Source organism: Salvelinus namaycush, chromosome 23 (genome assembly GCF_016432855.1).
Source record: "Salvelinus namaycush isolate Seneca chromosome 23, SaNama_1.0, whole genome shotgun sequence".
Taxonomy (NCBI): domain Eukaryota; kingdom Metazoa; phylum Chordata; class Actinopteri; order Salmoniformes; family Salmonidae; genus Salvelinus; species Salvelinus namaycush.
In genome coordinates this window covers 8,842,149-8,856,100 of record NC_052329.1, presented here as the reverse complement: position 1 = coordinate 8,856,100, position 13,952 = coordinate 8,842,149, and the positions used below count along the sequence as shown (strand labels likewise).

The 13,952-nt window shown below is 52.8% G+C and overlaps 1 protein-coding gene across 1 annotated transcript in view; it reads left to right on the top strand.

Moving 5' to 3' along the window:
• Nucleotides 1–5,956: 5,956 nt before the first annotated feature.
• Nucleotides 5,957–13,952, top strand: part of LOC120018946 (amelogenin, X isoform-like) — a 58,303-nt gene continuing 50,307 nt past the window's right edge. The window contains exon 1 of the mRNA XM_038962158.1: nucleotides 5,957–6,061. Within this exon, the coding sequence (XP_038818086.1) occupies nucleotides 5,957–6,061 (105 nt within the window). The remainder of the gene's footprint in view (nucleotides 6,062–13,952) is intronic.

Genomic DNA, 13,952 nt, shown 5'->3' with positions numbered 1-13,952 from the left:
CATCACTGCACAGCCTTACCAGACCCAGCCCATCGCTGCACAGCTCTACCAGACCCAGCCCATCACTGCACAGCTCTACCAGACCAGGCCCACACAGCACAGCTCTACCAGACCAGGCCCATCGTGCACAGCTCTACCAGACCAGGCCCATCACTGCACAGGTCTACCAGACCCAGCCCATACTGCACAGCTCTACCAGACCAGGCCCATCGCTGCACAGCTCTACCAGACCAGGCCCATCACAGCAAAGCTCTACCAGACCAGGCCCATCGCTGCACAGCTTACCAAACCAGGCCATCACTGCACAGGTCTACCAGACCCCAGCCCATCACTGCCACAGCTCTACAAGACCAGGCCCAGCACAGCACAGCTCTACCAGACACAGCCCATCACAGCACCAGCTCTACCAGACACAGCCCCTCACAGCCACAGCTCTACCAGACACAGCCCATCAAGCACAGCTCTACCAGACCAGGCCATCACAGCACAGCTCTACCAGACCGAGGCCATCACAGCACCAGCTCTACCAGACCAGGACCATCATCAGCCCACAGGCTCTACCAAACAGGCCAATCACAGCACAGCTCTACCAGACCAGCCCATCACAGCACAGCTCTAGCAGGACACAGCCCATCACAGCACAGCTCTAGCCAGACACAGCCCATCACAGCACAGCTCTACAGACACAGCCATCACAGCACAGCTCTAGCAGACCAGCCCATCACAGCACAGCTCTACAGACACAGGCCAATCACAGCACAGCTCTACCAGACAACACCATCACAGCACAGCTCTACGACACACCCATCACAGCACAGCTCTACCAGAACAGGCCCATCACAGCACAGCTCTACCAGACACAGCCATCACAGCACAGCTCTACCACGACCACAGCCATCACAGCACAGCTCTACCAGACCCAGCCCATCACAGCACAGCTCTACCAGACCAGGCCTATCACAGCACAGCTCTACAGACACAGCCATCACAGCACAGCTCTACCAGACCAGGCCATCACAGCACAGCTCTACCAGACCAGGCCAATACAGCACAGCTCTACCAGACCAGCCCATCACAGCACAGCTCTACCAGACCAGGCCCACCACAGCACAGCTCTACCAGACCCAGCCCATCACTGCACAGCTCTACCAGACCAGGCCCATCACAGCACGCTCTACCAGACCAGCCTACACAGACAGCCTCTACCAGACACAGCCCATCACAGCACAGCTCTACCAGACCAGGCCATCACATGCACAGCTCTACCAGAACCAGGCCTACACAGCACCAGCCTTACCAGACCAGGCCCATCAAGCACAGCTCTACCAGACCAGGCCATCACAGCACAGCTTACCAGACACAGCCCATCACAGCCACAGCTCTAGCAGACCCAGCCCATCACAGCACAGCTCTACCAGACCAGGCCTATCACAGCACAGCTCTTCCAGACCCAGCCCATCACAGCACAGCTCTACCAGACCAGGCCCATCACAGCACAGCTCTACCAGACCCAGCCCATCACAGCACAGCTCTACCAGACCAGGCCCATCACAGCACAGCTGTACCAGACCCAGCCCATCACAGCACAGCTCAACCAGACCAGGCTCATCACAGCACAGCTCTACCAGACCAGGCCCATCACAGCACAGCTCTACCAGACCAGGCCCATCACTGCACAGCTCTACCAGACACAGCCCATCACAGCACAGCTCTACCAGACCCAGCCCATCAAAGCACAGCTCTACCAGACCAGGCCCATCACTGCAAAGGTCTACCAGACCCAGCCCATCACTGCACAGCTCTACCAGACCAGGCCCATCGCTGCACAGCTCTACCAGACCAGGCCCATCACAGCACAGCTCTACCAGACCAGGCCTATCACAGCACAGCTCACCGGACACAGCCCATCACAGCCACAGCTCTACCAGACCAGGCCCATCACAGCCCAGCTATACAGACCAGGCCTATCACAGCAAAGCTCTTACCAGACCAGGCCATCACTGCACAGCTCTACCAGACCAGGCCAATCACAGCACAGCTCTACCAGACAAGAGCCCATCACGCCACAGCTCTAGCAGACCCAGCCATCACAGCACACTCTACCAGACCAGGCCATCACAGCACAGCTCTACCAGACCAGGCCCATCACAGCACAGCTCTACCAGACCAGGCTGGCCTATCACGCACAGCTTACCAGACCAGGCCAATCACTGCACAGCTCTACCAGACACAGGCCATCACTGCACAGCTCTACCAGACACAGCCCATCACAGCACAGCTCTTACCAGACCAGGCCCATCACAGCACAGCTCTACCAGACCAGGCCCATCACAGCACAGCTCTACCAGACCAGGCCCATCACTGCCACGCTTACCAGACCGCCATCACAGCACAGCCTACAGACCAGCCCATCACAGCACAGTACTGCTACCAGACCCAGGCGGCCCCAATCACTGCACAGGTCTACCAGACCCAGCCCATCACTGCACAGCTCTACCAGACCAGGCCTATCACAGCACAGCTCTACCAGACCCAGCCCATCGCTGCACAGCTCTACCAGACCAGGCCCATCACTGCACAGCTCTACCAGAACCCAGCCCATCATGCACAGCTCTACACCCGCCCATCGCTGCACAGCATGCTGTGCTGTGATAGGCCTGGTCTGGTAGAGCTGTGCTGTGATGGGCCTGGTCTGGTAGAGCTGTGCTGTGATGGGCCTGGTCTGGTAGAGCTGTGCTGTGATGGGCTGGGTCTGGTAGAGCTGTGCTGTGATAGGCCTGGTCTGGTAGAGCTGTGCTGTGATGGGCTGGGTCTGCTAGAGCTGTGCTGTGATGGGCTGTGTCTGGTAGAGCTGTGCTGTGATTGGCCTGGTCTGGTAGAGCTGTGCAGTGATGGGCCTGGTCTGGTAGAGCTGTGCTGTGATAGGCCTGGTCTGGTAGAGCTGTGCTGTGATGGGCCTGGTCTGGTAGAGCTGTGCTGTGATGGGCTGTGTCTGGTAGAGCTGTGCTGTGATAGGCCTGGTCTGGTAGAGCTGTGCTGTGATGGGCCTGGTCTGGTAGAGCTGTGCAGTGATGGGCTGGGTCTGGTAGAGCTGTGCTGTGATGGGCCTGGTCTGGTAGAGCTGTGCTGTGATGGGCCTGGTCTGGTAGAGCTGTGCTGTGATTGGCCTGGTCTGGTAGAGCTGTGCTGTGATGGTCCTGGTTCTGGTAGAGCTGTGCTGTGATGGGCTGTGTCTGCTAGAGCTGTGCTGTGATAGGCCTGGTCTGGTAGAGCTGTGCTGTGATGGGCTGGGTCTGGTAGAGCTGTGCTGTGATTGGCTGGGTCTGGTAGAGCTGTGCTGTGATGGGCTGTGTCTGGTAGAGCTGTGCTGTGATGGGCCTGGTCTGGTAGAGCTGTGCTGTGATGGGGTGTGTCTGCTAGAGCTGTGCTGTGATTGGCTGTGTCTGGTAGAGCTGTGCTGTGATTGGCTGTGTCTGATAGAGCTGTGCTGTGATGGGCTGTGTCTGCTAGAGCTGTGCTGTGATGGGCTGTGTCTGCTAGAGCTGTGCTGTGATGGGCTGTGTCTGCTAGAGCTGTGCTGTGATGGGCTGTGTCTGCTAGAGCTGTGCTGTGATGGGCTGTGTCTGGTAGAGCTGTGCTGTGATTGGCCTGGTTTGGTAGAGCTGTGCTGTGATGGTCCTGGTCTGGTAGAGCTGTGCTGTGATGGGCCTCGGTCTGGTAGAGCTGTGCTGTGATGGGCCTGGTCTGGTAGAGCTGTGCTGTGATGGGCTGTGTCTGGTAGAGCTGTGCTGTGATGGGCTGTGTCTGGTAGAGCTGTGCTGTGATGGGCTGTGTCTGGTAGAGCTGTGCTGTGCTGGGCCTGGTCTGGTAGAGCTGTGCTGTGATGGGCCTGGTCTGGTAGAGCTGTGCAGCGATGGGCCTGGTCTGGTAGAGCTGTGCAGTGATGGGCTGGGTCTGGTAGACCTGTGCAGTGATGGGCCTGGTTTGGTAGAGCTGTGCAGCGATGGGCCTGGTCTGGTAGAGCTGTGCTGTGATGGGCCTGGTCTGGTAGAGCTGTGCAGCGATGGGCCTGGTCTGGTAGAGCTGTGCAGTGATGGGCTGGGTCTGGTAGACCTGTGCAGTGATGGGCCTGGTCTGGTAGAGCTGTGCAGCGATGGGCCTGGTCTGGTAGAGCTGTGCTGTGATGGGCCTGGTCTGGTAGAGCTGTGCAGTGATGGGCTGGGTCTGGTAGAGCTGTGCAGCGATGGGCTGGGTCTGGTAGAGCTGTGCAGTGATGGGCTGGGTCTGGTAGAGCTGTGCAGTGATTGGCCTGGTCTGATAGAGCTGTGCAGCGATGGGCTGGGTCTGGTAGAGCTGTGCTGTGATAGGCCTGGTCTGGTAGACCTGTGCAGTGATGGGTCTGGGTCTGGTAGAGCTGTGCAGCGATGGGCCTGGTCTGGTAGAGCTGTGCAGCGATTGGCCTGGTCTGGTAGACCTGTGCAGCGATGGGCCTGGTCTGGTACAGCTGTGCTGTGATGGGCCTGGTCTGGTAGACCTGTGCAGTGATGGGTCTGGGTCTGGTAGAGCTGTGCAGCGATGGGCCTGGTCTGGTAGAGCTGTGCAGCGATGGGCTGGGTCTGGTAGAGCTGTGCTGTGATAGGCCTGGTCTGGTAGACCTGTGCAGTGATGGGTCTGGGTCTGGTAGAGCTGTGCAGCGATGGGCCTGGTCTGGTAGAGCTGTGCAGCGATTGGCCTGGTCTGGTAGACCTGTGCAGCGATGGGCCTGGTCTGGTAGAGCTGTGCTGTGATGGGCCTGGTCTGGTAGACCTGTGCAGTGATGGGCTGTGTCTGGTAGAGCTGTGCAGTGATGGGCCTGGTCTGGTAGAGCTGTGCTGTGATGGGCTGTGTCTGGTAGAGCTGTGCAGTGATGGGCCTGGTCTGGTAGAGCTGTGCAGTGATGGGCTGTGTCTGGTAGAGCTGTGCAGTGATGGGCCTGGTCCGGTAGAGCTGTGCAGTGATGAGCTGTGTCTGGTAGAGCTGTGCAGTGATGGGCCTGGTCTGGTAGAGCTGTGCAGTGATGGGCTGTGTCTGGTAGAGCTGTGCAGCGATGGGCTGGGCCTAGTAGAGCTGTGCAGTGATGGGCTGTGTCTGGTAGAGCTGTGCAGTGATGGGCTGTGTCTGGTAGAGCTGTGCAGTGATGGGCTGGGTCTGGTAGAGCTGTGCTGTGATGGGCCTGGTCTGGTAGAGCTGTGCTGTGATGGGCCTGGTCTGGTAGAGCTGTGCAGCGATGGGCCTGGTCTGGTAGAGCTGTGCAGTGATGGGCTGGGTCTGGTAGACCTGTGCAGTGATGGGCCTGGTTTGGTAGAGCTGTGCAGCGATGGGCCTGGTCTGGTAGAGCTGTGCTGTGATGGGCCTGGTCTGGTAGAGCTGTGCAGCGATGGGCCTGGTCTGGTAGAGCTGTGCAGTGATGGGCTGGGTCTGGTAGACCTGTGCAGTGATGGGCCTGGTCTGGTAGAGCTGTGCAGCGATGGGCCTGGTCTGGTAGAGCTGTGCTGTGATGGGCCTGGTCTGGTAGAGCTGTGCAGTGATGGGCTGGGTCTGGTAGAGCTGTGCAGCGATGGGCTGGGTCTGGTAGAGCTGTGCAGTGATGGGCTGGGTCTGGTAGAGCTGTGCAGTGATTGGCCTGGTCTGGTAGAGCTGTGCAGCGATGGGCTGGGTCTGGTAGAGCTGTGCTGTGATAGGCCTGGTCTGGTAGAGCTGTGCTGTGATGGGCCTGGTCTGGTAGAGCTGTGCAGTGATGGGCTGGGTCTGGTAGAGCTGTGCAGCGATGGGCTGGGTCTGGTAGAGCTGTGCAGTGATGGGCTGGGTCTGGTAGAGCTGTGCAGTGATTGGCCTGGTCTGGTAGAGCTGTGCAGCGATGGGCTGGGTCTGGTAGAGCTGTGCTGTGATAGGCCTGGTCTGGTAGACCTGTGCAGTGATGGGCCTGGGTCTGGTAGAGCTGTGCAGCGATGGGCCTGGTCTGGTAGACCTGTGCAGCGATTGGCCTGGTCTGGTAGACCTGTGCAGCGATGGGCCTGGTCTGGTAGAGCTGTGCTGTGATGGGCCTGGTCTGGTAGACCTGTGCAGTGATGGGCTGTGTCTGGTAGAGCTGTGCAGTGATGGGCCTGGTCTGGTAGAGCTGTGCTGTGATGGGCTGTGTCTGGTAGAGCTGTGCAGTGATGGGCCTGGTCTGGTAGAGCTGTGCAGTGATGGGCTGTGTCTGGTAGAGCTGTGCAGTGATGGGCCTGGTCCGGTAGAGCTGTGCAGTGATGGGCTGTGTCTGGTAGAGCTGTGCAGTGATGGGCCTGGTCTGGTAGAGCTGTGCAGTGATGGGCTGTGTCTGGTAGAGCTGTGCAGCGATGGGCTGGGCCTAGTAGAGCTGTGCAGTGATGGGCTGTGTCTGGTAGAGCTGTGCAGTGATGGGCCTGGGTCTGGTAGAGCTGTGCAGCGATGGGCCTGGTCTGGTAGAACTGTGCAGTGATGGGCTGGGTCTGGTAGAGCTGTGCAGCGATGGGCTGGGTCTGGTAGAGCTGTGCTGTGATGGGCCTGGTCTGGTAGAGCTGTGCAGTGATGGTCCTGGTCTGGTAGAGCTGTGCTGTGATGGGCCTGGTCTGGTAGACCTGTGCAGTGATGGGCTGTGTCTGGTAGAGCTGTGCAGTGATGGGCCTGGTCTGGTAGAGCTGTGCTGTGATGGGCTGTGTCTGGTAGAGCTGTGCAGTGATGGGCCTGGTCTGGTAGAGCTGTGCAGTGATGGGCTGTGTCTGGTAGAGCTGTGCAGTGATGGGCCTGGTCCGGTAGAGCTGTGCAGTGATGGGCTGTGTCTGGTAGAGCTGTGCAGTGATGGGCCTGGTCTGGTAGAGCTGTGCAGTGATGGGCTGTGTCTGGTAGAGCTGTGCAGCGATGGGCTGGGTCTAGTAGAGCTGTGCAGTGATGGGCTGTGTCTGGTAGAGCTGTGCAGTGATGGGCTGGGTCTGGTAGAGCTGTGCAGCGATGGGCCTGGTCTGGTAGACCTGTGCAGTGATGGGCTGGGTCTGGTAGAGCTGTGCAGCGATGGGCTGGGTCTGGTAGAGCTGTGCTGTGATGGGCCTGGTCTGGTAGAGCTGTGCAGTGATGGTCCTGGTCTGGTAGAGCTGTGCTGTGATGGGCCTGGTCTGGTAGAGCTGTGCAGTGATGGTCCTGGTCTGGTAGAGCTGTGCAGTGATTGGCTGGGTCTGGTAGAGCTGTGCTGTCCTGTGCTTTGCCCCCCCCCCCCCCTCCCCTCTCCATATGAGAAATGCAAGCACAAGCACACATACTGGAACAGTTACACTCACTTGCATGCACATTGTGAAAAACATATTTTAGACATTCCTTTTTCAATAGGATTCCATTTGAATCACACAATGGAAGGGTAACTTGGAAGAAAGATATGTGGTTAAAGCTCCACCCACAACAACATGTTTCACCTTCCATGGTCCCAGTTAAGCCCTACCGTTTTGTAAAGGCATTGACTAGACCTATTTTCTCTTTCATTCTAGAATGTGAAGTCTCCCAGGAATCCAGTCAGCCAATGCCATTCAGTCAGTGTGGGATGGATGAGTCAGTGTAATTGATTTCTAGTGCCAAGTTAGCAGTTGGCATTCTGAGAGAATAGCACTCTCAAACATGGCCAAGGCTTCAGCCTTCAACTGACACTCAATGTTTGTTTGTGTGTATTTGTGTGTGACCTGAATATTTGCCAATAACTTTGTATAGTTCTTATTTTTACTTTCATGAATAATGCAGGGAATATACACTCTCTGGGTGTTTATGTGTGTGTGTGTGTGTGTGTGTGTGTGTGTGTGTGTGTGTGTGTGTGTGTGTGTGTGTGTGTGTGTGTGTGTGTGTGTGTGTGTGTGTGTGTGTTGTGTAGACAGAGTAGTATCCTAGCTTTACTACCTTTTATTCATCAGAGTCACTGACAGAAAACTACAATAAAACAAAGACAACAGCATTATCATGAGAGAGAGAGGAAGAGAGAGAGGGAGGGAGGGTAAGAGAGGGAGAGGGAGGGAGAGGGAGGGAGAGAGAGAGCGAGAGAGAGTGTGAGAGAGAGAGGAGGGAGAAAAAGGGAGGGAGGGAGAGAGTGTGAGAGAGAGAGGAGGGAGAGAGCGAGGAAGAGGGAGAGAGATATTCTGGTTTGCTGTGGTGCAGAGATGAGTCATTGACTGTCCTTGTTCCTCTCATCTGAAAAGAGACAGTGAAAAGTTCATTGAAGCTGTTCGTCTGAAGATTAAAAAACAACAAAACAAAAAAGCTACAAAAAACAAAGAGTTCCTCTCTTAAGAATGTGACCACCTTAACTCCTATCATTTCCAAGCGGCAGTTGTCTTTCATATTCACACCATGATGCCGCCACCCTGTTTAGTCAAGAGAGGGTGCTAGAACTACATGCCTGCTGTCTTTCCTTCCTCTCTGTTTAACCGCTGAACACCCCGCTTATAATACACAGTTATTTGGAGGACAGTTTCATTGATTTAGATTAGTGTGGCTCGCTCTACCTGGCCCCTTGGCTCAGCATGGGGTAGGAACTAATCTTCCCAGTGCCGGTGGGGAGAGAGGGAGCATTTTACACAATTTCTCTATGGGTGAGTCCCACTGGATTTGGAAAGGAAATCTAGACAATGACTTTGTATTCTGAGGTGGATTTCTCTCTACCTTCACTACCACTGATCTGTAAGAACATCATAGGTAAAAGTAATATGTCAACCCTCAGGGATCATAAGGAAGGGAGGTGAGGACAGGATGAATTGAAACTGAGTGTTCAAATGAATCATCACAGCATCTCAGTAGTCTAAGTGGCTTTCTCTCCTCCTCTCCTCTCCTTCATCTGCTCTGATGTGAAAGAAGTGGACAGGTACAAACAGAGTCCCAGTGGGCATCCATTATCTCACTTTCACCTGTCCAGTCCCTTTAGATCAGTGCAGATGAATGAAAGGAGACAGGGATAGCATGGGAGGGGACTGAGACCACTGAGATGCCTCTCTGTGTCTACCCTTGTTTAGCAAGGAAACCAACAGGACTGGAGCCCTCTGGAACTGGAGTTGTGTACCTCTGACCAATACAGTGATTTCTTCCCATTCATTGTTTGCAGTTCTGCAGGTATTTTGATAGTAAGCATTATGGTATTGGCCCCACATACACTTCCAGTGAGCTTAGGGCAGCAGCTGCCATATTGCTCATTTGGTGACCACTGAAGGGCTAACAGACTGAGTCTGGGCCATAAATGGAAAGATACAGATGGGTAGAAATAGTGAAAGGAAAGTAGGGGAAAATATGGAAGGAAAGAAGTGAGAATGCAATACAAAGATCGAAAAACCAAGTTGCATCTGTGGTTATTATGCTAACAAAGCTAATTTAATGAGTATGATAATGATCATCTAATTTAATGGAGCATTCATTTGAAGACAGCAGGGATGATATCAGCCTCTCCGTTTTCCTCTGCCCTTTTCTTTCTACTCTCTCTTTCAATCTTTTTCTCTCTTCTCCTCTTTCTTCTAAGTTTCCTTTATCAAACCTTTTTACTGCTGCTTCCACTTTTCGCGTTCTATTTTGGACTCCATCTCGCTCTCTCATTCTCAGCTCCCTTAATATTATCTAGTTTACTGAAACTTCCCTGTTTCTCTTCCCTCTCTGGCTCACTGGGAAAACAAGCATGTGGCTTGAGGAGTTTTAGGAAACTAGGGCGAGAGAAACAGCTTTGGCAATGTAAACGTACAGTATGTTTCACATGCCAATAAAGAGCACTTTGAATTGAATTGAAACAGTAAGGGTGTCATGTGACTGCTGCACTCACAACCTTCATCAGGTGTGTTTTGCTCATGTTCAAGAGCTCTTTCTCTAAGTCCCCCTCTCTCCCTCTGCTCCCTTCTCTCTTTCTCCAAGTCCCCCTCTCTCCCGCTGCTCCCTTCTCTCTTTCTCCAAGTCCCCCTCTCTCCCTCTGCTCCCTTCTCTCTTTCTCCAAGTCCCCCTCTCTCCCTCTGCTCCCTTCTCTCTTTCTCCAAGTCCCCCTCTCTCCCGCTGCTCCCTTCTCTCTTTCTCCAAGTCCCCCTCTCTCCCTCTGCTCCCTTCTCTCTTTCTCCAAGTCCCCCTCTCTCCCTCTGCTCCCTTCTCTCTTTCTCCAAGTCCCCCTCTCTCCCGCTGCTCCCTTCTCTCTTTCTCCAAGTCCCCCTTTCTCCCGCTGCTCCCTTCTCTCTTTCTCCAAGTCCCCCTCTCTCCCTCTGCTCCCTTCTCTCTTTCTCCAAGTCCCCCTCTCTCCCTCTGCTCCCTTCTCTCTTTCTCCAAGTCCCCCTCTCTCCCTCTGCTCCCTTCTCTCTTTCTCCAAGTCCCCCTCTCTCCCTCTGCTCCCTTATCTCTTGGCCTCTTTATCCTTGTCTCCCCCTCTCTCCTTTTGCCCCTTCTCTCTTGGCCTCTTTATCCTTGTCTCCTCCTCTCTCCTTTTGCCCCTTCTCTCTTGCCCTCTCTCTCCTTGTCTCTCACTCTCCTTACCTTTCTTGCCCTCTCTCCACCCCACTCTCTCACTTCCCTCTTGTCTCGATTTCTCTCCATTTTTCTCCAACCTCTCTAACTACGTACCCCTCTCCCTCCCCTTCTCCTTCTCTCTCTGTTCTAATATGGGACAGTGATGAATGTGTTGTTCTAGCAGACGGTGACGAGGTTGGGAACTGTGGCCTCTAGGGATACGGGCCTGAGCACAGGGATGTGTGTGTGTGTATGCGTGCACACCCACACACATACACACCCACACACATACACACCCACACATATACACACCCACACATGTACACACCCACACATGTACACACCCACACATATACACACCCACACATGTACACACCCACATAAGTACACACCCACACACAAACACACCCACAAACATGCAGGCACGCACAAACCCACCCACAAACATGCACACCCACACACATACACACCCACACATATACACACCCACACATGTACATGTAACGGATGTGAAATGGCTAGCTAGTTAGCAGGTACGCGCTAGTAGCGTTTCAATCAGTTACGTCACTTATTCTGAAACCTAGATGTAGTGTTGCCCCTTGCTCTGCAAGGGCCGCGGCTTTTGTGGAGCGATGGGTAACGACGCTTCGTGGGTATCAGTTGTTGATGTGTGCAGAAGGTCCCTGGTTCGCGCCCGGGTCGGGGCGAGGGGACGTACTAAAGTTATACTGTTACATACACACCCACATAAGTACACACCCACACACAAACACACCCACAAACATGCAGGCACCCACAAACGTGCACACCCACACACATACACACCCACACACCACCACACACACACATACACACCCACCCACACACACCCACCCACACACACACACACACTTAAACACTCACACACATACACACACACACACACACACACTTAAACACTCACACACATACACATATACACACCTACACACACGTCATCAATATACAGTTTATTGTGTGCTGACAACATTGTGACGTGCTCTAACTGCTCACGTCCTCACGCTTGTCTGTTGCCTGTTGAGTGGTTCAACTTGTAGTTTCTGAACATGACTCACACAGTCTCAGGCCTCTTAGGGTTTTAGAGGTGAGAGGTCACGGGCGTAAACAACTACGGCCTGGCACCTACCACAACCAGCCGTTGCTATGGTGATGGGGTGATGATGGTGGTGGGGGTGGTGGGGTGGGGACGGGGCCATCAGTTGGTTGGTGCTTTAAGCAGAATGGTCAGGACTGCTGACGTGGGGAGAGAGGGAGAGCAAGAGAGAGGGAGATCAAGAGAGAGGGAGAGCAAGAGAGAGGGAGAGCAAGAGAGAGGGAGAGAAGCGTCTCAGAAACAGAAAGTCAGAAGTTTGGAGAGGAAAGATGGATAGGTAGGGAGGTACATTGATCAGTCACTGAGGAAGTTGATCAGCTGCCAGGTAAGGTGTGTATGACACACACACCACACGACACCACACGACACGACACCACACCACACCACACCACACGACACCACACGACACCACACGACACCACACGACACCACACGACACCACACGACACCACACACACACACACACACACACACAGACACACACACAGACACACACAGACACCGACGCACAGACAGACACAGACAGACACAGACAGACACACAGCCAGACACACAGCCAGACACACAGACAGCCACACAGACGCACGCACAGACAGACACACAGACAGACACAGACAGACACAGACGCACAGACAGACACACAGACAGACAGACACCCCCACACATGCACACATACAAACACAATTATATGAACTTGTTCACTTCTTGTCCGACACTCCGTCATGTTCAAACAAATCTATTCCAGTCTGGGGATGAAGAAAGGAGAGAGAGAGAGACTCAACCTACTGGAACCTGAAGTCAAATGTCTATTGTTTGCTGATGATCTGGTGCTTCTGTCACCAACCAAGGAGGGCCTACAGCAGCACTTAGATCTTCTGCACAGATTCTGTCAGACCTGGGCCCTGACAGTAAATCTCAGTAAGACAAAAATAATGGTGTTCCAAAAAAGGTCCAGTTGCCAGGACCACAAATACAAATTCCATCTAGACACCGTTGCCCTGGAGCACACAAAAAACTATACATACCTCAGCCTAAACATCAGTGTCACAGGTAACTTCCACAAAGCTGTGAACGATCTGAGAGACAAGGCAAGAAGGGCCTTCTATGCCAAAAGGAATCAAAAGGAACATAAAATTCGACATACCAATTAGGATCTGGTAAAAAATTCTTGAATCAGTTATAGAACCCATTGCCCTTTATGGTTGTGAGGTCTGGGGTCCACTCACCAACCAAAAATTCACAAAATGGGACAAACACCAAATTGAGACTCTGCATGTAGAATTCTGCAAAAATATCCTCTGTGTACAACGTAAAACACCAAATTATGCATGAGTTAGACCGATACCCGCTAATGATCAAAATCCAGAAAAGAGACGTTAAATTCTACAACATCCTAAAAGGAAGCGATTCCCAAACCTTCCATAACAAAGCCATCACTTAAGAGAGATGAACCTGAAGAAGAGTCCCCTAAGCAAGCTGGTCCTGGGGCTCTGTTCACAAACACAAACAGACCCCTACAGAGTTCAGGACAGCAACACAATTAGACCCAACCAAATCATGAGAAAACAAAAATATAATTACTTGACACATTGGAAAGAATTAACCAAAAAAACTGTGCAAACTGGAATGCTATTTGGCCCTAAACAAAGAGTACACAGTGGCAGAATACCTGACCACTGTGACTGACCCAAACTTAATGAAAGCTTTGACTATGTACAGACTCAGTGAGCATAGCCTTGCTATTGAGAGAGGGCGCCGTAGGCATACCTGGCTTTCAAGAGAAGACAGGCTAGGTGCACACTGCCCACAAAATGAGGTGGAAACTGAGCTGCACTTCCTAACCTCCTACCAAATGTATGACCATATTAGAGACACATATTTCCCTCAGATTACACAGATCCACAACGATTTTGAAAACAAACCCAATGTTGATAAACTCCCATATCTACTGGGTGAAATTCCACAGTGTGCCATCATAGCAGCAAGATTTGTGACCTGTTGCCACAAGAAAAGGTCAACCAGTGAAGAACAAACACTATTGTAAATACAACCCATATTTATGTTTATTTATTTTCCCTTTTGTACTTCAACTATTTGCACATAATATGACGTTTGAAATGTATTTATTCTTTTGGAACTTTTGTGAGTGTAATGTTTACTGTTAATTTGTATTGTTTATTTCACTTTTGTTTATTATCTATTTCAGTTGCTTTGGCAATGTTAACATGTGTTTCCCGTGCCAATAAAGACCTAATATTGAAATTGAATTGAGAGAGAGAGAGAGAGTGAATTAGGTATTGAAAGGGAAAGGGAGACAGTGAGC